Here is a 26,903-nt window from a genome sequence, read left to right as displayed (position 1 = left end):
GGCCTCACCTGGAGTACTGTGCTCAGTTCTGGAGACCGTATCTATGAAGGGACAGAGACAGGATGGAGGCGGTCCAGAGAAGGGCGACCAGAAAGGTGGAGGGTCTTCATCGAATGTCTTATGAGGAGAGATTGAAGAATCTAAATATGTACACCCTGGAGGAAAGGAGGAGCAGAGGTGATATGATACAGACTTTCAGATACTTACATATATAGAAACATAGAAGTGACGGCAGAAGAAGACCAAACGGCCCATCCAGTCTGTCCAGCAAGCTTTCTCACCTATTTGTTTTCATAATCTGTTACTCTGACTGCTGAGGTCAGGGCACTTATTGGTAACTTTATGGTTCCAATTCCCTTCCACCCCCACTGCAGACAGCAGTGCTGGAGCTGCATCTAAGTGAAGTATCTAGCTAATTGGTTTGGGGTAGTAACCGCCGTAATAAGAAAGCTACTCCCGTTTGTTTACCCTGTTGTGCAATGCAGCCATTGTTGGTTGTCTGAATAAAAATCCTCTTTACTTAATTCCCTCTGTTGCTGAAGCAGTGAGCTGCGCTGGATACTTATTCCAAGTCAAGTATCATGCTTAATTGATTCGGGGTAGTAGCTACCGTAACAAGCAAGCTACTCCCATGCTTATTTGTTTACCCAGACAATGTAATTCATTCCTTGTTAGTTGATGCTGATATAAATCATCTTTTCTTCATTCTTTCTGCTGTTGAAGTAGAGAGCTAAGTTGGATGTGCATTGCAAGTGAAGTATCAGGCTTAATTGATTCGGGGGTAGTAAGCGCCGTAACAAGCCAGCTACTCCTATGCTTATCTATTTACCCAGACTATGTAATTCATTCCTTGTTGATTGATGCTGAATATAAATCATCTTTTCTTCATTTTCCCTGCCGTTGAAGGAGAGAGCTATGCTGGATGTGCATTGAAAGTCAAGTATCAGGTTTATTTGATTTGGGGTAGTAACCGCCGTAACAAGCCAGCTACTCCCATGCTTATTTGTTTACCCAGACTATGTAATTCATTCCTTGTTGGTTGATGCTGAATATAAATCATCTTTTCTTCATTTTCCCTGCCGTTGAAGGAGAGAGCTATGCTGTGGATGTGCATTGAAAGTGAAGTATCAGGCTTATTTGATTTGAGGTAGTAACCGCCGTAACAAGCAAGCTACTCCCCTGCTTTTTTGTGGATGCAAATCCTTTTTTCCACATTTCCTCTTGCCGTTGAAGCATAGAGCAATATTGGAGTTGCATTAATTGTGTATATGTTTATTGAATAAGGATATTAATCTCCAGGTAGTAGCCGTCATTCCTGCAAGCAAGCTACCCCTTGCCTCTTCTCTTCATTCACATCCTCTAGTTCTTGAAAGGTTTTAATGATCCAAAGATAATGACAAACCTTTTCTGTCAGAAAAAAATCAGCAGAACCAGGGGTCACAATTTAAAACTCCAGGGAGGAAGATTCAGAACCAATATCAGGAAGTATTTCTTCACGGAGAGGGTGGTGGATGCCTGGAATGCCCTTCCGGAGGAAGTGGTGAAGACCAGAACTGTGAAGGACTTCAAAGGGGCGTGGGATAAACACTGTGGATCCATAAAGTCTTAGAGGATGTGTATGAAGAGTGGGCAGCTCGCAGGAATGACGGCTACTACCGGAGATAATACCCTTATTCAATAAACATACACAGTTAATGCGACTCCAACATTGTTCTAAGCTTCAATGGCAAGAGGTAATGTGGGGGGGGGGGGAAAGGATTTCCATTCACAAAAAAGCAGGGAGTAGCTTGCTTATTACAGTGGATGCTACTCCAAATCAAATAAGCCTGATACTTCACTTTCAATGCATATCCAGCATAGCTCTCTGCTTCAATGGCAGGGGGGAATGAAGAAAAGTGGATCTATATACAGACAACAACCAACAAGGACTGAATTACATAGTCGGGTTAAACAAGCATGGGTGTAGCTTGCTTATAGCAGCGGTTACTATCCCTAACTAATTAAGCTAGATATTTCACTTAGATGCAGTTCCAACTCTGCTCTCTATATTAATGGAGGGGAGAAGGGAAACAGAACCAAAGGTTACTAATGGCCAAGAGTAACAGATAAGTATGAGGAAAAAAAAAAAGTGCGAAGGCTTGCTGGGCAGACTGATGGGCCGTTGATCTTCTTCTGCCGTCATTTCTATGTTTCTAAATGTTTCTATAAAGTCATGTGCTTGGAGGTCTTCTGGAAACATAAACATGCAAAAAATTGTAAATTATGGGGACAGATTTTTTTTTCTGCTGCTTTTCAAGTGTCGACAGAATATATGGCCTTAAATTTTCAAAAAGAATACAACAAAAATTATTGTGGGCCTTTTTTGTAACAAAATGAAAGAAAGAAGGCACTTACCTAGTGTTATATTTTCTGTTGGGTTAGTGAATTCAGTATTTACACCAGAGATAAGTTAAAAAAAAAAAAAAAAAAAAAGAAAATAGATGTTTTAGGGTTTTTGTTAAACCAAAAAGAGGTCATATTATGAATGGCTTGATTTTTTTTTCACTCTGCTGCACACATTAGATTAACTGAATGTACTTAAAACATAATACCTAAGGGAGTGCCTTTAATTTTGTTGTTTTTCTGTATTTGGGGTGAATAGTTTTTAATCTCTTATCAAAGCTTACCAATGTTCTGAGAACAATTGAACAGTCTTATCCTTTTTGTGTTGTAACACTAATTTTCTATTAAATAGGATTTTTATAACATGCCGTTCTAAAAAAAAAAAAAAAAAAAAAAAACCAAAACAAAACCAAATCATGTACTCCAGCATAACATTTTTTATACCTCATTTGATCCACCAATGAAAATTAGCAGTAAGAACTTGGAACTTGTACTCTGGATCCCAACCAATTTTTTCTTTCCTTGTGCCAGTCAGGACCATTGCCATTCTCCTAGGACAAGCAGGAAGGTAGTCCTCACAGATGGGTGACATCATCAGATGGAGCCCAGCATGGACACTTTTGTCACAGTTTCTAGAAGCTTTGACTGGCACACTGAGCATGCCCAGCATGCCACTATCCGCACATACATGCGAGGTCCCCCTTCAGTCTCTTCTTCTCGGTGCATTTGCCTTGCGGTTTTGGAGCTCAGCTCTTACAAGTATTTTCTTGTTTTTTCCTGGTTCCTCTCTGTCCAAACGCCGGGTCCCCCTTCTCCGGACGGTGTCCCCTCCTCAGCGCAGTATGTTAAATATTTATACCTTCTCTGCGGTCGATTGCTGGTGCATCACTCTTCGGTAGCCCGCCAGCCATCGACCATTCACCAGTTGTTTTTCTTTAATGGCATCATCCGGTTTTCTTCGGTGCCCCCCAGTGTCCGCGGACCATGTCCATCATGGATCCACATGAGGTTTATATCCTCTGCCTAGGGGCATCACATGATGTCCGAGGATGTCAGCTGTGCGACCAGATGATTCCCAAGGGCCATTGTGCGTGTCTTGATAAAATGGAGAAACTTTTTGGCTCCAAGAAGTCTGCTCCATCCATGACTGTGTCGGAATCATTGATGCTCGGGGTTGAGGGGAACCGCTCGATACGCTTCCCTTTCTACACCCCCAGCGGCATCGTCTAAAGACCATGGAGACCATGGTCTCTCCACTTTCAAGGGCATCGGGATCCTCAGCTTCCTTGGCGCCAGGGAAAGACCGAGCTGAGCATCATGGGAGATCCCGGAAACACTGACACCGGTTGCCATCGATGCATGGCACCGGTCCCGGTGCGGCATCGGCAGCTGCCGTGCTGGTACTGAAGTGACCCCGTGTGGAGGAGGCCTCACTCTCTGACAAGCCCAAAAGTCCCAGGCATTCCCTACTGATACCGGTGCCTGGCACCGTGCCTCCTTGGAGCTCCAAGGAAGTGCTTGTGATCCCTTGTCCCCCTCCATCAGTCCTGTCCTTACAGGACTTCCAGGAGGAGTTGAACCGCAGGGTGCAGTGTGCGGTACTCCGAGCCCTAGGTAGCATTGAACCGCCCCCCTCCCCCCCCCCCCATATTGGTGCCGGAGCCTGCACCATCCATTCTGGTGCACCTGCTTGAGTGTTTGGATGTCCTGTTTGGAGCACTCCCAATGCAGCCTGTGCTCGAAGGACCCTTGGTTCCCCAGCGGCCACCGATGCCCCCCCCTTGGGTGCAATTCCCATCATTGAGTCCTTCGAGGAGGAAAATGCACACCTGACCACCAGCGCCATCTGGTGCAGTGGTCCTGAGGCTCTCGTTCTCCGAGCCCTTACCCGGACCATCTGGCCTTCCAAGATCCTCGGTTCCCGCACTACAACCGGGGCCATCGGCTCCATTGGTGCCCTCAGTGCCTAGATCTTGGAATTTCTCCAAGGACAAGTTGGTTGGTAATCCTCACAACTGGGTGACATCATCAGATGGAGCCCGGCATGCCACTAACCACACATCCACACGGGGTCCCTCTTCAGTCTCTTCTTTTCCGCGAAGCTATTGCCACGCGTTTCAGAAGCTCTCGCTGTTTTTTCCTAAAACATTTTTTCTTCGCTACTATGTGTCTCATAAGGTCCCTCTCCCTCTTTTTGGAGATCGGTAAGTTTCCTTGGGACTTCGCCATTAACCTCGCGTCGTGTTCTTTTTCTGATGGCATTGTCCGGTTTCCGCCCTTGTCCTTCACAGACCCCCATGAGGTCTGTGTCCTTTGCCTGGGGGCCTCCCACGATGTGATCTTTGTGCCCAAATGACCCTGAAGGGTCGCAGAGCCTGCCTCAACAAAATGGAGAAATTGTTTGGGGCCAAATGTTCAGAACAATCCCCGGCGTCAGTGACCTCCACACTGCTCAGTAAGGAGGCCCAGGTGCCAAGTTCTCCTGCACCTGTCAGGCCTGCTCCTGAAGTGGGCGCAGGAACCGTCCATTGTCCTGTCTCTTCCCATTCAGGGCTTGATGGTGGGCTGGAAGCTCGCTGTGACATTTCACCATTAGGCTCTCCCCGGGCCTTCGCAATTGATTCCACAGATTTCCTTTGGTGCCCCTGATGCCGATGGCATCCTTTGAGAATTCGAAGCCCTCCAATGTCTCTGGTGCCTCCATTGAGGCCTGGTCCCCGTATTCAGGTATGCTTCCCCCCTCCTGCCTCCCCAAAGGGCCGCAACGAGGGTGAGCCCCCATATTACCCCTGGGAAGGGGACGCATCCATCTTTGATGGATGAGTCAGAAGATTTACCTTCTGAGCCCTCCCCGCTAGAGGAACTGTGGCAATGCCCTCCGGAGAATCTCTCCTTTGTGGGGTTCGTCAAGGCCATGGCCGATTCCGTTCCTTTTCAGCCGTTGGCGGAGCAGGACTCTAGATTAAAAAAAAAAAAATGCTCGAGATCCTGCAGTTCATGGACATACTGAAGGAAGTAGTGGCGGTGCTCGTCCATGATGTTTTCAAGGACCTGGTAACCCGCTTATGAGAGCATCCGATCTCAGTGCCACCAGTCAACAGAAAGATGGACGCGTTGTACCTCGTTCAACCTTCCACCGGGTTTGACCGCTGCCAATTCCCACACCAGTCTGTGGTGGTAGAGTCAGCCCTTAAGGCTAAGAGGGTGCGCACCCATGCGTCGGCACTGCCAGGGCATGAGCACATAGCCCTAAATGCCTTGGGTCGGCATGTATTCCAGAGTGCCAGGCTCATTGCCCGCATAGCATGTTATCAGCTCTACATGGAGCAGTATTCTCGAAACTTGTGGAAACAAGCTGAAGAATTCGCTAAGCGTCTACCTCAGTAATTTCAGGAGGAATTTCAGAATGTTGTTCAGCAGGGCCTTCAATGTGACAAACACGAAGTCTGTGCGGCATATGACATGTTTGAAATGGCCATGAGGTCTGCTGCAGTGGGCATTGGGGCCCAACGCACAGCATGGTTATGGACATCCACTTGCGCCGAGAGGTCCAGGACCATCTAGTAGATCTGCTCTGTACTGGGGAGAACCTATTTGGCGACTGGATTAAAGAGGCTGTGGCTCAGCTGAAGGACTATCAAGAGACCCTTCAAAAATTGTCGGCTAGCACTTCCGACACCCAGCCTGCTAGAAAGCCCACTCTGTCATATCCAAAGTAGCCTTTTTACCAGCTCCACAGAAATTACCCTCCTGCCGCGAGATATAGACCTCAGCGGCCAGTGGTGAAACCCAGATAGATGCAGTCTTAGCCCCCTTGGGCAACCACGGCCCCATCGCAAAACCCTGCCACCGGCTTTTGACTGGTGGTGAGGGAGTCAGAGCCAGTAGCGGAACCCTGGCTCCCCAGTTGCGGAACCCTGGCTCCCCAGTTGGAGGCAGTCTTCAACTCTTTCCGGATAGATGGAGTTCGATCACGTCGGATCACTGGGTCCTATCTATCATCTGCCAGGGTTCCGGCTTCATTTCCAGTGACTTCCATCCTGCTCCCCACTGTTTCCAGGATGGGGAACGGTAGAGAATGATCAAATATTTTAAGCAGAACTCTCTGCCCTTTTTTCCGTGGAGGTGGTCGAGCCAATTCCCATTGGCCAGGAAGGCGCAGGGTTCTACTCCCGGTATTTTCTTATCCCCAAGAAAACAGGAGGTCTCTGGCCCATACTGGACCTGAGCGCTCTAAACCAGTTCTTGGTGAAAAAGAAGTTCAAGATGGTCTCGCTGGGCATGCTAATCCCCCTTCTCAAGGGGGGGCGACTGGCTCTGCTCCCTCGATCTGCAAGATGCGTATGCTCATATCCCCAATTTCCACAGGGACTGGCAGTACCTCCGTTTTTGAGTGGGGCACCAGCATTACCAGTACTATGTCCTGCCCTTCGGTCTGATATCTGCGCCCCCTGGGTCTTTACCAAATGTCTGGCAGTTGTCGGTGCCCATCTTCGCAGGCAGGGTGCTCATGTATTCCCCTACCTCGATTGGCTCATCAAGGTCAGCTCGATTCAGGGGGCTTGGGCAGACATGCGCCTCACGATAGACACATTGGAAACCTTGGGATTCTTGATCAACTACCCCAAGTCCCACCTTCAGCCAGCCAGCCAGGACTTCATTGGGGCACACCTTGATACTGTACAGAACAAGGCCTATCTACCTCAGGTCAGGGCAGAGACCTTGGTGGCTCTTGCATGTCATATTTCCAACCGCACCCAGGTATCTGCTTGCCACTTGCTCCAGCTGCTTGGCCATATGGTAGCAACGGCGCATGTCACCCGTTCGCTCAGCTATACATGCACAGTGCGCAATGGACATTGTGTTCCCGGTGGTGTCAGACATCCCAGGACCTACATGCCCCCATTGTGGTCACGGATGAGCTGCGACGTTCTCTTCACTGGTGGACCGTCCACGAGAATCTGCTGCAGGGGTCCCCGTTTGCGGCAGCTCTGCCCCAGGTTTTGCTCACCACCTACACTTCTCAGACAGGGTGGGGAGCACATGTCCTGGGGTATCACACACAGGGTTTCTGGTCGCCTCAGGAAAGGAGGCTCCAAATCAACCTTCTGGAGCTGAAGGTAGTTCGATATGCCCTACGGGTGTTCCGGGAGCTGCTGATGAACAAAGTAATACTGGTCACACAGACAATCAAGTGGCCATGTACCTGAACAAGCAGGGTAGAACCGGGTCGTTCCCTCTACCAAGAGGTAGTCCTGGTTTGGACATGGGCCATCGCCAACGGTATAACTCTCCAGGTAGTGTACCTTCAAGGGGTGGACAACACCCTGGCCGATGCTCTGAGTCAGACATTCAGACCAGTGGTCCCTCAAGCAGGAGGTGGCAAATCGCCTCTTCAGCTGCTGGGGGACCCCGGACGTGGATCTGTTTGCCTCTCGGGAGAACAGGAAAGTATGCCACTTGCTCCCTTGGCAGGAAGGGCAAAGAGTTGTTGGCCGATGCTTTCTTGATCCACTGGGGGAGGGGCTTGCTGTACGTCTACCCGCCCCTTCCCCCTTATCTCCAAGATACTTCAGAAGTTGCAGCAGGATCACGGCACAATGATCCTGATTGCTCCTTCATGGCCCCGTCAGGTCTGATACCCAACCCTTTGGGAGCTTGTGGTGCTTCCCCCAGTGTGACTGGGAACAGAACCAGACCCTCATCACACAGATCCAGGGCAGACTCTGCCATACCAATTTCCAGTCCCTAGCCGTCACAGCATGGATGTTGACTGGCTGACGGTTGAGGCCCTTGGCCTATCAGCGGCAGTGTCACGTGTTCTGGAATCTAGGAAATCATCCACCAGAAAATCCTACAATCTGAAGTGAAAGCAGTTCTCCTAATGTGAAGGTCACAGTTTGGACCCCTTCACCTGCTCCCCCTCGGCTCTTCTGGACTACTTGTTGTTTCTCTCTGAATCTGGCCTACAGACCACCTCGGAGAGGATACACCTCAGTGCCAAAGGAGCATACCATCAGGATGTGGATGGTTCCGCTATCTCTTGCCATCCATTGGTGGAACTTTTCATGAAGGCTCCCCTTCAACTAAAACCTCCTACTTGTCCCCTGGCGGTTTCCTGGGATCTAAATGTGGTTCACTCACAGCTCATGAAACCCCTGTTTCAGCTGTTAAGCCCCTGTGACCTCAAATACCTTTCCTGGAAAGTACTTTTCTTAGTGGCAGTCACATCGGCTCGCAGGGTGAGTGAACTGCAGGTGTTGGTGTCGTACCCACCTTACATGAAGTTCTGTCGTGACAGGGCGGTACACATCCCATGTTCCTACCCAAGGTGGTTTCAGAGTTCCATCTCAACCAGTCCATCATCTTGCCATCTTTTTTCCTGAGGCCTCATGCTCATAGAGGTGAACATGCCCTCCATACCTTAGAATGTAAGAGGGCACTCGCTTTCTTCCTAGAACGAGCAGCGCCTCATCGAACATTCACTCAACTGTTCTTTTCGTTCAATAACAATAGGTTGGGTGTTGCTGTTTCCAAACAGACACTGCCCACTGGTTGGCCGACTGCATTGCCTTCTACTACACACAGGCAGGGCTGCCGCTTGCTGACCCTATTCGGGCTCTTGCCATCCGGGCCATGTCAGTTTTGGTAGCATACATGTGAGCGGTTCCTAATCATGAAATCTGCAGAGTGGCAACCTGGAGTTCACTCCGTACCTTTGCCTCTCGTTACTGCTTAGACAAGGATGGGTGGCAGGACTCCCGTTTTTGGGCAATCCATCCTACAGAACCTTTTTCAGCCATAACCCAGTTCTCCCACCGTGTACCCCTCTTGGTTGATGACCTGCTTCTCTGGACTTTGCAGCTACAGTGGTTGTGCACGTTTGCACCCATTTTTTGCTGTTCCTAGTCAGAGAGGCCTGAAGATACTTATTCACTCAGTTGAGGACTACCATCCTGCGTGTCCTTGGAGAAAGCAGAGTTGCTTACCTGTAACAGGTGTTCTCCAAGGACAGCAGGATGTTAGTCCTCACAGAACCCGCCCGCCTCCCTGTAGAGTTGGGGGTCTTTTTTTAACAGGATTTTTTGGTTGTTCGCTGTCTCGTTCACTCTTTGCTATAAGACTGAAGAGGGACTCTGCATGGATGTGTGATTAGCGGCATGCTGGGCAAATGTTTTCCGTGCCGGGCTCCATCCGATGATGTCACCCAGTTGTGAGGACTAACATCCTGCTGTCCTTGGAGAACACCTGTTACAGGTAAGCATCTCTGCTTTACACAGACCTCACCCGCATAGGTGCCACGGGGACCTCAGCGAGGAGGAGGGTCCCTATGATCCGGGAGAGATGACGCTTCTGAGTTTTCCTCCGAGATATCCAACAATCTTCTCTCAGAGCGCTCTCCTCTGGAGGACCTCTCCTTTGTGGGTTTTATACGGACATAGCCGAGACCATTGCCTTCCAGCTTCTCACGGAGGAGGATGCATGGAATAAGATATTGGAAGTCCTCCAATTTGTAGATGCCCCGAAGGAGCTAGTGGCTGTCCCCATCCACGATATTTTTAATGACCTCCTTCGGATGTGGGAATTGCTGATATCCATCGCCCCAGTAAATAGGAAGGCGGATGCCACCTATTTGGTGCAACAGGCCTTGGGCTTCGAGAGGCACCATCTCCCCCACTAGTCTGTGTTAGTGGAGTCTGCCCTCAAATGGGCCAAATGCGCCTGTACCCATGCCTCGGCCCCTCCGGAGCAAGAGCATAGAGAACTCGATGCCTTAGGTAGGAAGGTTTTTCAGGGTGCCATGCTCATCACCTGGATAGCCTCTTACCAATTGTACATGACCTAGTACAATCAGAACCTATGGAAGCAGGTCCAAGAACTTGTGGAGCGTCTCTCGCAACCACAGCAGGAGTCGTTCACTATCATGCAACAAGGTCTCGAAGTGGAAAAACATGAGGCGAGATCCACCTATGATGTCTTTGAGACTGCTGCCAGGGTGGCCGCCGTGGGCATCGGTGCCCATAGGATGGCCTGGCTCCGTGCTTCCGACCTACGGCTAGAAGTCCAGGAGAAGTTGGCTGACCTCCCCTGTACATGAGAGAATCTTTATTGGGACAAGGTCAGGGATGTGGTAGCCCAGTTGAAGGATCACCAAGAAACCTTTCAACAGCTATCTGCCAGTGCTTCAGACCCGCCGTCCTCCATATGGAAACCTTCCCGATGCAGTTCTAGGAGGTCTATCTATAGGCAGCGGAAACATTATCCCCCTGTCTCCCGATCTCGCATGCCCTGTATCGCTTCCAGGGGCCGCTCCCATCAACAGAGAACTCCTAGACCCCAGCCGGCCCCCCAACAGGCCCCAGCTATGGGGTTTTGACTGGAGGTGAGGGAGCATGAGTCGTACGTCATACCCCTGCCACCTGATCCCCTAGTGGGGGGCAGACTTCTCTGCTTTGCCCATCGTCTGTTGATCATCACCTCGGAACTGATAGGTCCCACTATTGTTTATCAGGGGTAGCGACTGAACTTCAGAGAAATCCTAGAGGACTCTCCTCCATGTCCATCATGGGGTTCGTCCGCCCAACAGAACATACTTCTTGCAGAGCTCTCCACCCTACTAAAGGCAGGAGCAGTAGAAGTTGTCCACCATCATCTCCAGGTTAGAGGGTTCTATTTGAAGTATTTCCTGATACCCAAGAGAACTGGGGGCTTGCGCCTCATTCTCGATCTCAGGGCATTGAACAAATTCCTCAAAAGGGAAAAGTTCAAAATGGTTTCTTTGGGTACTCTAATCCCCCTGCTCAAAAAGGTGGACTGGCTCTGCTCCCTCGACCTTAAGGATACCTATGTCCACATTGCCATCTTCCCCAGACTCAGGAAATATTTACACTCTGGAAAGGCTCACTATCAATACAGGGTGCTGTCATTTGACTTGGCCTCAGCTCCTTGCGTCTTCACCAAATGCCTGGCAGTGGTGGCAGCGCATCTCAGACACCATACAGTGCATGTCTTTCCGTATCTAGATGACTGGCTGGTCAAAAGCAATTCCTAAGCAGGAGCACTGTCTGCTTTGACCCTAACCATGCGGGCGCTGCAGTCTCTGGGATTTGTTATCAACTACCCGAAATCTCACCTCTGCCCACCTGGACTTCATAGGTGCCAGACTGGACACGGCTCAGATAATAGCATTCTTGCCCCACGACCAGGCTCTTGCCCTATCCTCACTGGCAGGCTTGGTGCACAGCAGTCAGTGTGTGAGTGCTCACCTACTGCTTTAGATGCTGGACCACATGGCAGCATCTTTTCATGTTACCCCATTAGCCCGTGTCTGTTTGCGCAGAGCACAATGGACGTTGTAGTCTCAATGGCTGCAGGCATCCCAGGACCTCGAGGCCTGTGTCTCCATCACGCAACCTCTGAGGGTTTTTCTATACTGGTGGGAGAACCTCTCCAACCTGGAGCGCGAGGGATTCCCTTCCAGGCAGCCCCTCCTCAAATAGTGCTTACCACTGATGCCTCTCCCCAGGGCTGGGGGGCCCATGTGGACAGCCTCTACACGCAGGGTCAATGGACCACTCAAGAACCTGTGTCAGATAAACTTCTTGGAGCTTCGGGCAATTTGTTACACTCTTTGGGCATTCCGAGACTGCTTGTCCCACAAAGCAGTCCTGATCCGAACAGACAATCAGGTTGCGATGTGGTACATCAACATGCAAGGAGGCATGGGATCATTCATCCTCTGCTAGGAGGCCATACAAATCTGGTCTTAGGCTCTGTCACAAGGGATGAACCTGCCCAGGTCACTGAACATGCTGGCAGACTAAGTCGCTCTTTTGAACCGCATGAGTGGTTGCTGGATCCGAAAGTGGCAGCTCAGATCTTCCGCTTATGGGGAACTCCGGATGTGGACCTGTTTGCCTCTCCATTCAACTGCAAAGTGAGCAATTTTTGCTCCCTATTCAGGGTGGACAGCCGTCCACCCGCTGATGCCTTCCACCCTTCATTGGGGAATGGGTCTCCTGTACTTGTACCCTCCTCTTCCACTTCTCATCAAAACCATTCTGAAGCTCCAGCAGGATCAGGGAACCATGATCCTAGAAGCGCCTCACTGGCCCAGACAGGTCTAGTTTCCACTCCTTTAGGACCTGTCGATCAGGGATCCCATCCGCCTGGGGTCTGTGCCAATCTGCTAACACAGAATCAGGGCAGCCCGTGCCATCCGAACCTCCGGGCATTAGCCTTGATGGCCTAGATGTTGTGCCTAGTCCTCCAGCCCCTGGCTCTCTCAAAGAGTTGCCCAGGTGCTGGTAGCTTCCAAGAAACCTTCCACTAGGAAGTCTTACAAGTTGAAGTGGAAGAGGTTCTCAGAGTGATGTGCGGGGCAAGGATTAGATCCATTTCCTTGCCCACTTACCAGATTCTTGGACTATTTGTGGCACCTTTCCAAGGCTGGGCTTAAAACCACCTCTGTCAGAGTCCATCTGAGCATGATTAGTGCTTACCATCAGTTCAGCCTTTTGTAAGTCACTTCATGTGGGGCCTGCTGCAGCTAAAGCTGCCACTCTGGTTTCCTGGGATCCCAATGTTTTGCTGGCACGGCTCATGCATCCTCCTTTTGAGCCTATGCGCACCTGTGAGCTGAAATTCTTCACCTGGAAGGTCTTATTCCTGGTGGCGGTTACTTCAGCTCGCAGGATAAGTGAGCTTCATGCCTTGGTGACGTACCCACCCTACACAAAATGTTTTTCATGTTCGTGTGGTCCTCGTACACATCCCAAGTTCCTGCCTAAGGTCGTGACTGATTTTCACCTTAATCAGTCCATTGTGTTGCCCACCTTTTTCCAAGGCCCCATTCCCATCAGGGGGAACTCTTCCTACCTAGGGCCCTCTACTTGAGACCAGGCTGTCTCCCTAAACTTCCAACAGTACCTCAGTTGTTTTTGTGCCCGTTGGCACTTTGTTCGGAACTTGTTGGTCTTTATTGTTGCCGGGAACAGCCTTGAGCTTGGTATTCACCCTCTGTGAGGACTACCATCCTGTTTGACCTAGGAGAAAGTGCAGTTGCTTACCTGTAACAGGTGTTGTCCTAGGACAGCAGAATATTAGTCCTCAGGAAACTCACCCACCACCCCGCAGAATTGGGTTCCCTTGCATTTTCTTATTTTCATTTTCGCTCGTATTTTTGTTGTGTCACGAGAATGAAGAGGGTTCATTCTCGTGACATGCACGAGAATGAACTATCGTGTATGCACGGATAGTGGCATGCTGGGCATGCTCAGTGTGCCAGTCAAAGCTTCTAGAAACTTTGATAAAAGTTTTCCATGCTGGGCTCCTCCTGATGTCACCCATCTGTGAGGACTAACATCCTACTATCCTAGGAGAACACCTGTTTCAGGTAAGCAACTGCGCTTTACAACATCATATGTCCCCACCTTGATCTTGTGTGTAGATTTAGTACCAGCTTAGAGGGAATGTTACTCCCAGCCTATTTGTTAAAGAGAAATGTCTGAACTTTAAAACTGCCTGAGACTGACGGAATGGCCTAGTTCCTAAACAGAACCAAGGACACAATCTCTTCAGTTTAGAAAATGACCAGGATATGAACTTTGCTGAAGATTACTGGTAGAGTGGGTGAAGATGAAGGTAGTCTGTGGTCACAAATCAATCTTGCTTGTGGATATTCTTTAATAAGAAGTTACTATATGGGTACTTCTGCTCTGTTCGTTTGTTGAAGTCCTTTTTTAAATCATTGAACAACTAGGAGTATCTCCCTGACCAAACCATGATTTTGTGGTTTTTCATATATTGGTCTGGACTGTTGGGTATTTCAAAATAGGTTAGACGCCAAGGAGTTGTCCGTTTGAAAACTTTAATTGAATGGAGACATTCTTTATATATTGTGCCCGACTCAGGCCGAGTTTCGCCCGCACATGGGGCTGCCGCGTTAGGGCTCCGTCACTGACGTCACCCATATGTGAGGACTACATCCTGCTGTCCTGGGATAACACCTATTACAAGGTAAGCAATTTTGCTTATTGTGAGTTATATTTGTTATTTATATTTTAGCCCCTGAGGCAGCCCCGTGTGCGGGCGAAACTCGGCCTGAGTCGGGCACAATATATAAAGAATACGCCTCCATTCAATTAAAGTTTTCAAACGGACAACCCCTTGGCATCTAACCTATTTTGCTGCCCTCACAGCTTTCTTAGATAGCCTACCCTCCTGTTTTATCGGTCCATCACTGTTGGGTATTTCTCCATGCAGCAAAAGGGAGAAAACAGGCAAGATCCACAAGTTTATTGCATGAAGAGGAAAAACTTGGTATGTGTGTGCTTTTAATGAGTATGCTTTCTCTCCACTTATAAGTCTTATCTCTAGAAGACAACAGCGTGTTCTAGAGGCAGAGTATTGGGGTCTATATACTTTGATCTGACGCATAAACGTCAGGACTGCTTCAGCGACCAGAACTGCCATCGAGCACCATGGTCACCCTTGATACCATCGAGGTGTCGGGGCACCCTTGATGCCATCGGGGTGTGTGAATGCTCTTGATGCTGTAAGGTCCTTCTGTGCCGAAGGCACTCTGTTGCTTCACAATGCGGAGTCTCAATGCATCAGAGTCATCGAGCACCTTGGGCCTCAATGTGGTGGAGTAGCGGTACAGACCTTTAGTGTCAGAGATCAGGTCTGCCATCAAGCACCATGGTTCTCCTTAATGCCATCAGAGCCGTCCTAGATGTCGGTGCTCTCGGTGCCATCGATGCCCTTGATTCCATTGTGGTGCTTGAGTGGCCATCCTTGATGTCATCGAGGTATGCGGCCTCTATGCTCCAGCAGCCTTCAGTGCCCTCAAGGTGCATGGCCTTGATGCGATTGTGTGTGGAGCTGCCCCGATACCGTTGACGCCCTCAATGCCATCGAGGTGCGAGGCCGCCATGGAGGCTACCAGGCATGTGGGCTACTGATGTCTTTTGTTGCCATTCTCAACAGTGTCGAGCACCACTAACGAGGCACTGGGATTGCTTTTGAGTGGCTTGGTCATCCCTGAGACCATCGACTACCGGGCTTTTGAGAGTTCTCGAGTGCCACTGAAATCAAGTGACAGGAATTTCGGCCTTGAAAGGATTGAGCACCAGGGTCTCCATTTACTCAAGGCACCCTGGTACACTGAGGCATCCAGGCGCAGTGGTCTGGTGCCCTCGAGGCTCCTTGGCGGTGTCCCAATGGGGCACTGAGGGGCATTGTGCTGTCCCGTCACTGGCCTATAGCTATCGAGCACCTTAGATGCTGATGGTCTTTGGGGCCCTGAGCTGCTGGGATCGGGGGCATCGGAGGCCACGCTTGGATTCATGCGCCATTGGTGTTACTGAGCACTAGCTAGGCTATCATTTGCCTTATTCGCTGGCGAGGGATGCCATCAAGCTTGCAGCATCGAAGTCCTTGGACAGATAGGTGAGCTGAGAGGAATAGTTGATGGCGCTGGCAGTCATCAGTTCCTCTGGCCACTGATGGTGCGTGTTGGGTCTGTAGAGCCTCTGTCTGCAGGCACCCCAGGATTGCTGCCAGGCTGTTGAGGTCTGCGAGCCTCTGTGCCGCCAGGGATGGTGCTATATACCGTCAAATTGATCAGGATTCAGTCAAGTGCCGTCGAAGCCCTGGGTTCAGCGTCATTTGGTGCTCTTGATGTGATCCATTGTTGGTGAGCATGAAAGTACTATGGTCCCTACTGGCGCTGTCACCACGGTGGGCACCAGCGAATGCAGTCAGATGCCACAGGACATGACCGCAAAGCACCTTGGGCACCTTAGTTGCCATGGACTTCGCTGCTTTTGTTCCATGAGGGAAGCTGGTTAACCTAGCCATTCCTGTCACAGTTCAAGGACTGTGTCCCGCGTCTTGGAAAGTTATCAGGTATTGTAGGGGCAACGCCATAGAATGCCACTCACCACCATGCCATCATCACACTGTTCCTATGCACTCCACTGGGAGTTACTGTAACAATGGAGAGCAGCATGTGAGGTCTGGTATGGCAAGGCATCTACTTCAAGTGCCTCGGGTGATGGCAGTCTGTATTCTCCCTGTCTGTGCAGTTCTCAGCCATGCCAGGGTGTTCTGCCATCATCGCATCAAGATTTCAGCCTCCTCATCAGTTCTGCACTACAAAGTGCTGGGGAGCATGGGTGATAAAGACGTTATCACACACTCTGTGATTTGCCTTTTGGCAGCATGCATCCACTGACTCTAGCAGGTAGTGCTCGGTCCTTGCTGTGCCGTGGGATTCTACCCACAAGCACAGTGAGTGGGGGTGATAGGTGTGCCGCCATCCATAGGATGGGATACCACTGTATGAGTACTGGTCAGCATGCTTTTACAGTGGAGGACTTTATTCTCCAGTTTCCCTTTACTGAATGGGTATGTGTATTTCCCTCATGGCGAGCAAAACAGGTTGTGCGCCGCAGCCACAGGACTGACCTAGGACTGCGTTTCTGATCGAACCCTAAGGGGTATAGACACCAGGAGGGTAGTGTTGGGAGTCTTCTCCTTCCTTAGAAGAGGAATATGTCTTTTGATCCCTTTCCTTGTCACAAATCCCCTATGTGGGCAAGCCCCTGGGCTCCGTCCCTGGCAGGTTTATCGCTGAACCAGAGCCTCTAGTCTTTGTCAATGCATCTCCTTGTAGACCAGGGCCGGCAGCAGCAGTCATCTGACTGTTTTTGCTGGGGCCCTTTCGTTGATTACCGAGGTGGTCTTCCCCATCCGAGGGTGGCTGCCAGTGGCAGATTGGTCACTTCTGAACCTCAGCGATCAGTGATTGTGTCTCAGCTCTCAACTGGAGAGTTGACAGGTTTTTCAGGATTGGGAACCCCCAATTCCCGTTGCTTTCATGTCCCTTCAGGAAGGGAAGATTTGACTGGGTTCCAGGAGAACTTTTATGGGTTCCCCTCTGGATGCTTGGATGTCCACCCCTGCAAGATGTGTCCTCCATTTCCCAGAGAAGGCATATCACTGCTTCTGACTGGCAGTTGCTCTTGGCTCTTCTTGGTAACCGAGAGCCGGTCTAGCGGTAGCGCTGTCCTTAGGTCACCCTAACGCACAGAGAGTCTTTCCAGAGTAGCTCCTCGATGAAGATTAGGGGTTTCTCCTATCCAGGAGTCACCTTTGATACCTGCTGAGGACCACTATTCCCAGTCATTCTCGCCTGCAAGACCCTGCTTCAGTGAGGGTTTTCATCCATCTAATTGGTGAATATGTCTTTCAGGCTATCGCCATATCCATGGCTGAGGGAGTTGGGGGATGAGAGACCCTGCAACAGAGGTATTGCTCTTTGGTTGCAGTGGTTTGCAAGCTATACTTCCCCATTTTAGGGATAACCCTGTCTGTGGACAGTGGAGTCCTGGTTCGTGCAACAATTGTTCCATTTACTGAACCGCGTTCTTCCTTGGGGGACGTATATGCTATCATGGCTGAGCTATCAACATCAAACCAGGTATGAGGGAATCTGTTCCAAGAATGCCCTTGCCCTGCCCTGGTACCCTTAGGGTTTCCAAGCTCATTAAGAAATCCTGTTCGACAGGGGATTGCACTTGCGGCACCCTAGCTTCCTGTCTCTTAGTAGAGTGTTTCTGGATTTCTTCCCTGTGGAATTCACTCTGTTTCAGCTGTTCCAAGCAGGCTGAGGGCTCCATCCACTGGAATCGGCACTGAGTTAATTGTTTGGGGTTAAGTCATACAACCTAACGACCTGTGTTTACCCTGGCAGTCCAGCAGTCTGCCTTCTTGTGTTCTTAGCTCCTTCTGACTTACAGTTGGAATATCAGTGGAGGGAAGGAAAAGCTAAGGCATTCATGGTATATCTTAGTGTGTACATTTAGGGAAAGATACACCTCTTTTCCCTATATTTTTGTCAAGCTCTGGCCAATACTGCCTTTATTTATTTATTTATTTGTTGAGTTTTATATACTGTCATTCGGTGAAGCCATCACAACGGTTTATAAGATTCAAATGGTAGTAAGTATCTTAACATATGCGAACTAAGGATATAACAGGATACATATATTCGAAAATGAATGGTTAAAGGGGATCGGAGTGGGTAAGGATTAAAGGGGGATAGGAGGTGGGGGGATGGGCTTCGGGGGGGAGTGAATAGAAAGAGAGGGGAAAGGAGGGTTACAAGGGTGGTGAAATTAGTTAAACGTAAAGTTATTCTTTTTTATAGTCTGACATAAGATCATTTTTGTATGAAAAGGGTTTGCTTGGTGCTGGTTGATGTCTTGTTTTTGCGTGGTTTTGGTTGGTAGTTCTGTTGAGTGTTTGGCTGTTGTGATACTTGATTGATGCTTTAGTTTTCTCCCTTCACTAGATTGCTCAAAATGTCTTCCTGCTCACCTGAACTATCCTGTAGACAGGATGGATAGCCCTGCCCTTAACAGGGTGCACTGTGGGTGAGCAACAGGCCCTAATGCATCTCCCTGCTCAGAGGTTTGGGCTAGTGATTCCATTCAGGGATTGCCTTTCATCCCCTGAAACTCTTGATGCTGTTCTGCTAGTCAGCTAGGTCTGGTGCTTTGGCATGTAGGGTCTTTCACAGCCCCTGCCATTGTTGCTGATTATTCTTCTAAGCATTGCTTGGGTTTTCTGCCCATTATGCCTTTTAGCCAAACATGGGCACATTTCTTCAGAGACTTTCTGTCCTTCGGATGTCAGCAGACTGCAGTTTCTTTCTGGGAAGATTGCGGGCCCCAGTTGGTTTTTCAGTTGTGTTGATACACCGAAGGAAACTGTGTGGTCTTCGTCCAAGAATCCTTCTCTTGTTTACATCTCTAGACTTTTTCCTTTGTCCAGGAGGTTCTAGACTTACTGTCGGGGTTTACTGATCTGAAACCCTGCTTGTAATTTTTTCGTGATGCGGAGTATGTTTCTTGCTTCATCACTCCCCTGCCTTAGGCCCCTCTGCTATGCATCAGGGTTTTGTATCTGAGTCTTTTCTGTGGTTTTCTCTTTGTAGAACCCAACTCTTTTCCCACCTAGACCCTTTTGTGGGTTGACTGTTCATAGGCAAAAGGAAGAGATGTGTTGCTTTCAGCACGGTGCAGTTTCCCACTTTTCCTGCTCGGACAGCCTATAGCTTGGGTGAGGACTACCATCCTGCTTCTCCTTGGAGAAAGCAGAGTTGCTTACCTGTAACAGGTGTTCTCCGAGGACAGTAGGATGTTAGTCTTCGCGAAATCCACTCATCTTCCCTGGGAGTTGGTTTCTCCATGTATGAACTATATTGTGGACTGAGGGACTCTGTCTAGGGGGCAGGGTGATAACTACAGCTGCGCATGCTCAGTAGGGCATGTTTGAAAGTTCTAGATTCTTTAAGATCAAAGTTCCGTGCTCGGCTCCATCCGATGATATCACCCATGTGTGCAGACTAGCATCCTGCTGGCCCCAGAGAACACCTGTTACAGGTAAGCAACTCTGCTTTACTCCTATATTATTCTCATCCAAGTAATGGGAGAGAGAAGATACATACTTTCATGTCAGCAGAATATATACTTTCATTGAGCAGAATGGCAAAAATCCATCTCTGCAGATTTTTTTTTTGGTCTGGTGCTGACTTAACAAAAAATCTTTCACACTAACTGGCAGGTCAATACAGTAAAGTGCGGCCGCGGTTACCCTGCTCCTAACCCGCTTTCTACCCACTTTTCGGCCGCGTTAGTCCAACCCGCGATACACTATCCCCTTTAACCTACTCTTACTGCGTCCTTAAATCACCGGGTAACCCCTTCCGCCTGCGGCATGTATATTACATGTAAATGATCGAATTAGCTATTCCCTCCCATACAGTAACGCGCGCCCCGACTATCGCTTTTTTACCCTGCCGTTTTGCCGCGCGTTTAACCTGCTAACTTACCGCCTACCCTTACCCCTGCGTTAGAGGCAGGGGTAAGGGTAGGCGGCAAACTTTCCCCCAGCCCCCGCTCACCTGCCCTGGCCGCGTCCATGGGTGCTGGTCTCTGGGGCAGCTCCAGTCCTCTCCCTTCCTCCCGAAGCAACGAAAGCGGAAAAAAGCGAAAAAGCGAAAGAAAAAAAAAAAAGCGAAAAAGCGAAAAAAAAAAAGTTGCAAGAGAGAGAGGGGAGAGAGGACGGGCAATCCTACGCTCGGGATTGCAGGTCCTCTCTCCCCTCCTCCCGAAGCAAGGCGCGAAAAGCAGCCTTGCTTCGGGAGGAGGGGAGAGAGGACTGGCAGTGTAAAGCAACGAAGCGACTTACTTTTTTTGCAGCCCCCCTCCGGAGACGGACATCGGCGAAGACGACTGCGGCTCCCCTGCCTCCAGCTGCCCGCGATGATGGACGCTTGCACGGGCGAAAGCGGCCCCTGTGCGTGCAATTGGGCCGCTCAAGGCGTGACGTCACGACATTTGGCGTCGCGGCATGTGACGTCACGTCTTGAGCGGCCCAATTGCACGCACAGGGGCCGCTTTCGCCCGTGCAGGTGTCTATCCTCGCGAGCAGCTGGAGGCAGGGGAGCCGCGGTCATCTTCGCCGAAGTCCGTCTCCAGAGGGGGGCTGCAAAAAAAGTAAGTCGCTTCGTTGCTTTACACTTCCAGTCCTCTTTCACCTCCTCCCAAAGCAAGGCTGCTTTTCGCGCCTTGCTTCGGGAGGAGGGGAGAGAAGACTGGCAATCCCGAGCGTAGGATTGTCTCTCTTGCTACTTTTTTTTTTTTTCGCTTTTTTCCACTTTCGTTGCTTCGGGAGGAGGGGAGAGAGGACTGGCAATCCCGAGAGTCGGAGAACCGTCCACTTCCTGGTACCTGTCATTTCAAATGTCATTTGAAATGACATTTGAAATGACAGATACCAGCATGTCCGTGAAGCGTTAGGCCAGCGCACCCAGGATACTGTATAGCGCTCTATACAGTAAAATGGGTTGCACGGGCCTAACGCTTCACAGACGCTTCTTAGACGCAGCTTGCATTTGCAAGCTATTTACATACAGTATCGAGCGGTAGGTGAGCTGGACTGTACGTCCGACAACCGCGGGTGCGCCTGGCACTAACGCAGCTCTTCCTACCGCTCCTTACTGTATCGGCCTGTGGGTTAGTTGCTAGCTGGATGAAAGGAGTTCATAAGACCTACAAAACACAAAAAAGAAAATCGTTTCGGAAGCAATGAACAGTCTAGGGCTTTCTTCATTTCTTTTTTTTTTTTTTTTTTAATTTAATTTTTATTGAATTTTCACAATTATATACATCATGAAAATTAGAAAATGTGTACTTCAACATAACACAACTATTTTACAAAAACCCATATTAAATCATTATTTGCATTGAGTACATATCCCATAATTGGGGGAGATCTATACCATTCAAATATTTAAGCAATCTTACATATAATAACAAAAGGTATTCTACCTATTTGTTCTAATATGTATATACAGAATAATTTAAAGAGAAGGGAAATTGATTATTTTTCTGGACATTATACCCTCTATACCTCAGGTTGACTTTTTATCTAGTAAAAATGTTTCTAAATGTGTAGGATCCACAAAACCATATTTATTACCTTGATAGTTAACTAAGCATAGGCACGGAAATTTCAAAAAGAATGTGGCACCTATTGCAAGTACCCGCATTTTTAATGAAAGAAAGTATTTTCTTCTTGCTTGTGTGGCCCTAGCCACATCTGGAAATATTTGTAACTTGTGCCCACAAAATAACATATTCCTTAATCTAAAAAACTTCTTAAATATATTTTCTTTATCCTGCTCGGCTATAAATGATATAAAGAGAGTTGCTCTTTTATTAATGATGTCGATTGACTCCTCTAAGAAGGTCGACACCCCCACTGAAGATGGGATTTCCCCAATACCAGTCTGCTCACCAGTGACTCTGGGGGCCTTTTTCTCTAGGTAATAAATTTTTGAAACTTTGGGTATTTTCCTCATCTTGATATAACAATATCTCCTTGAGAAATTTTTTAAAACATTTCCCAAGGGGACATCAGCCGAGTGATTGGAAAATTTATAATTCTCATATTCTTAGAGCGCAACAAGTTTTCTATATACTCTACTTCCTTATGCATTGTAATACTATCTCGTATAAATACATTTCAGAATTCTGAGTTAACTGGATCTTATTAGTAAATTCTGAATATCTTTCTCATGTTTTTCTACAATTTTCACTTGATCATCAATTAACTTCCTATTAGTATTAATAGCAGTCATCAATGATTCATTCATTTTTATAACATTATTATCTAATCTCATTATCATTCGACCAAGGTCAGCCATAGTAACATTGTCGGGTACTACCATCGAACAAATATTACTATCTAAATGAACTGGAGGTAATAATTGCACACCAGAATAAAAATACTTCCATTCTCGGCCCGAGGAGGTGCCATTTGAATTTCAATTTCTGCACCTCCCTGGGCTGGCCCCTACCAGTTCATTGGATGTTACAGGAGATGTAAAAGGCTTTGGCTGTGGTGGGGTTAAATGTCCTGCGCCAGGACTAAGGGAGATTAACGACATACCTCCCAAACTGTCCTCTTTTGGCGTTTCCAACACGTCACTGCCCCTCACGACGTGTTGATCCATGGGGCCTATACGTTGTTGCTGCAATGGGGAGGAGGTAATGATGATCTTTGCCTTCCGTTTCTTACCCATTGAAGATGATACACAAGAATTCTAGCCGGCTCCCGGTCTCCCCCGGCCTAAGCCGGTCCAAGCCGCGCGCCCCTTCGGCGATGCGCCGGCGGCTGCGGGGCGCTGCTCTGCCACTGATTTTATATCGGCAGTGTTCCTCAGCTGGTGTCACTCAGCTGAGGGTCCAGGTCACGTGGTCAGGGCTCCTCCACTGATTGGCCGGTTCAGGAACCCAGGAAGAGTAGGCAATTTCTTCCTGCTTCAGCTTTTCTCTCGGCGATTTTACCGGCAGACACAGAGGGTAAGCAAACCCCTCCTCCCTTCTCTTTGCTCCCCGACTAGTGCTGCCCTGCCGCTGATTTTATATCGGCAGTGTTCCTCAGCTGGTGTCACTCAGCTGAGGGTCCGGGTCACGTGGTCAGGGCTCCTCCACTGATTGGCCGGTTCAGGAACCCAGGAAGAGTAGGCAATTTCTTCCTGCTTCAGCTTTTTCTCTCGGCGATTTTACCGGCAGACACAGAGGGTAAGCAAACCCCTCCTCCCTTCTCTTTGCTCCCCGACTAGTGCTGCCCTGCCGCTGATTTTATATCGGCAGTGTTCCTCAGCTGGTGTCACTCAGCTGAGGGTCTGGGTCACGTGGTCAGGGCTCCTCCACTGATTGGCCGGTTCAGGAACCCAGGAAGAGTAGGCAATTTCTTCCTGCTTCAGCTTTTTCTCTCGGCGATTTTACCGGCAGACACAGAGGGTAAGCAAACCCCTCCTCCCTTCTCTTTGCTCCCCCGGCTTTCTTCATTTCAAGCGCTGAGGATGACAATGCATGAGTTTTGGACTTTTGGAAATCTGTGACTTATTCTCCACATTAAAACAAGAGTCTAGATAACAATGCCTCCTTCAGTGCTGCTCTTCAAAGAAATGTTCTACAGGTTGAGGTAAAACAGATCTCTTATGGTTTTTTTGGGGGATTATTAGCTCTGGTGGTCCATATTATTCTATGAAGAAGAGCCAGAAAGAGAGAATTTGCTGCATTTAATTCCGCACCTATGGGTTTTGTAGTGTAGAGGGTTAAAAGCCCTTCTCCAATTTCAGCTTCATAAATAACTTTCAGCATAATTTATTAGTGTATGTTGCAAGACTTGGAATTACATACTTGTACAATTTTATTGCGTAGTGAACCTGCAATAAGTTGTTTGTGGAGCAAGAAGACTATTGATGCATGCCAAATACCAAACCATGGAGAACATAAGAATTGCCAAACTGGATCATATCAAAGGTCCATTAGCCCAGCATCCTGTTTCCATCACTTGCAGGCAGCAGGTGTTTACATGTGCTTTGTTAAAATTATATTTCTGCATTTTGAATTTGCATGACAGTATATTTTGGCACTACATACCCTTACAGGTAGATTTTAAATGCATTGCTTGCGCAAAAACGGCCCCATACTTGTGTATGTGGGTCGCGCGCAAGCAATGCTAATTTTAAGAAGCCTGGAAGTATGCACATATGTACCTGTGCACATGTCAAGAATAAGGAGGTGGAAAAGGGGCGGGACACTAGAGGGTTCTGAACACCGGGAGAGGGGGGGAGAAGAACACCTCTATTAGAGAGGCAATGACGCTCTCTATATACTGTATATACACTCTATATGCTGTAAGAGGGGCACGTTCAACTCAGGGTGTGGTTGTTTTTTTTGGGGGGGGCAGTGATATATTGGTCTGTCTGGGGCACATGGGTTTGAGACCCTGGTAACACCACTCCCGCACCCCACCCTGAAAATGCCCCTCTTGCAGTGGGAGATATATAGAGTGTCATATTGTCTCTCGCTCCCCCTTCACCCCCCATATGGTCACTTGTGCGAGCATGTTATTAAAGTATACACGTAAAGGCTGCACAAATACGCATGGCAGGGATATTTTAAATGATAGCATGTACTTGCATGCATGATATAAAATTAAGCACATCTCTGCGTGCGTGCCCATATGTGTGTTTATGGGCACATGCACGCCCTTTTTAAAATGTATCTGTTAGTGAACATTTCATCAAAGCTAACTTGTGAATTGGCTTTGAATTCTTTTAAAGCAAAAAGTCAATTTTAAAATTAAATGGGATGTCAGCCCTATGAACCTGGTTTCAGATCCCATGCCTGTCAGGGACAGTCAGACCTGGGTGCATTATAGAAGTGGTATCCTCAGATCGGGAGAGGGAGGGAAAAATGGCGGCTGCTGTTAAAGTAACAGCTTCTGGCAGCCAGCAAGGGGGTGCCTTGGAGGAGATGCACCTCCAGCCCTCAATCTGGTGAGGATTCCTCCAGCCACCCATCTGGCATGCTACATGGGGAAGAGGATCAAAGATGGAGGGGTTGCTAAAGGAGAAAAAGACTAAAAGCACAAAACATGTTGGAAATTGTATAGATTGTCTTGCATAGTAACACTCAGCAAGCCTGACTTCATGAATTAGAAAGTGCCTGCTGAGAATTTAAATAAGTAGTTTTTTAAAGATGGAGCCCACTAACCCTTCCCTTCCTCCTGCTCACTTGTCCGCCCCTCTATCACCTCTCACCTTAAAAGCTCAACTAACACTCCTTTCATCGTAAAGTAAAAAATCTATATTACATTTCATGTTCTACCAATCTTCCAGAGTCTCACTCGATATAACCGACTTATATTATATTCTTATATACCTATCCATAATCTATTAACAGAGACCAAAATTGTAACTAGTTTTAGTTTTCTAGTTTTATTGTATACTTGTAAATTTAGCATTCAGAAGTGTTACATGTATTAAGTTCTTTAAAATGTAAACCGGAGTGAAGGCATTATGTTATACTTCGGTATAAAAAAGTCTCTAAATAAATAAATATGAGTTTCAAGATTACAGTTTTAATGCAGTTAATGTGTTGGAAATGACTGTACAAATATAAGAATATAAGAAATTGCCATGCTGGGTCAGACCAAGGGTCCCTCAAGCCCAGCATGCTGTTTCCAACAGAGGCCAAACCAGACCACAAGAACCTGGCAATTACCCAAACACTAAGTATGATAAGCTAAGTTCTTGAAAATTACCCAGAAATTTCTAAACCAGCGTTCTTCCTCTTTTATTTGCTACTTTTATTTCTAGTGTTTGAGGAACCAGAAGATCCCAGTAACCGATCATTTTTCTCTGAAATCATCTCTTCCATATCAGACGTTAAATTCAGCCATAGTGGTCGTTATATGATGACTAGAGATTACCTCTCAGTCAAAATCTGGGATTTGAACATGGAAAACAGACCTGTGGAAACATACCAAGTAAGTCCCACCTTGGAGCTGCTAATGTCAGTCTTCAGTTATAAACTATATGTGCTTGTTGTCTTGCAGCCATTAACATGGAGAAGCAATTTACATCTTGTTTCTTTTCAGGATGAGAAGTAATCAAATGAAGGGATAGCCCACCACAAAATCTAATTTTTCCAAATTCACATCTTGTAATAGTTAATCTTTTGTTGTGAATTTGTCAAGCTAAATTGTCTCCAGATTTTAGTTGAGGCAGCAGTAGAGCTAACAGGTTCTGTCAAGTTGAAAACATAATCACAAAAATGTTTGTTATAATTCATTGAGGGCTGGATTTTAAATGCCCTGCGTGCGCTGGCGCGCCTATTTTGCATAGGCCGCCGGCGCGCGCACAGCCCCGGGACGCGCGTAAGTCCCGGGGCTTCGTAAAAGGGGCGGGGAGGGGGCGGTTTGGGGCGGGACCGGGGGCGTGGTGCCAGCCTGGGGGCGTGGTCGAGGCCTCCGGACCAGCCCCTGGGTCGGGTGATGGCGCGCCAGCAGCCTGCTGGCGCGCGCAGATTTACGCCTGCTTTCGGCAGGCGTAAATCTGCCAACAAAAGTAAGGGGGGGGGTTTAGA

General features: G+C 48.3%; 1 protein-coding gene across 4 annotated transcripts in view; it reads left to right on the top strand.

Annotated features, from left to right (window-relative positions):
• PPP2R2A (protein phosphatase 2 regulatory subunit Balpha) overlaps positions 1-26,903 on the top strand; it is a 247,466-nt gene that overhangs the window by 166,216 nt on the left and 54,347 nt on the right. For all 4 annotated transcript variants that reach the window (XR_003857077.1, XM_029604089.1, XM_029604090.1 and 1 more), the window contains one exon: positions 26,135-26,304. Coding sequence is in view for 3 of the 4 variants with exons in the window: in XM_029604089.1 (XP_029459949.1) it covers positions 26,135-26,304 (170 nt within the window). In the remaining variant the exon portion in view is untranslated. The remainder of the gene's footprint in view (positions 1-26,134; positions 26,305-26,903) is intronic.

This window comes from Rhinatrema bivittatum, chromosome 5 (assembly GCF_901001135.1).
Source record: "Rhinatrema bivittatum chromosome 5, aRhiBiv1.1, whole genome shotgun sequence".
In the NCBI taxonomy this organism is placed as follows: domain Eukaryota; kingdom Metazoa; phylum Chordata; class Amphibia; order Gymnophiona; family Rhinatrematidae; genus Rhinatrema; species Rhinatrema bivittatum.
The sequence above is the reverse complement of the archived record's forward strand: the minus strand, read 5'-3'. Positions and strand labels throughout refer to the sequence as shown.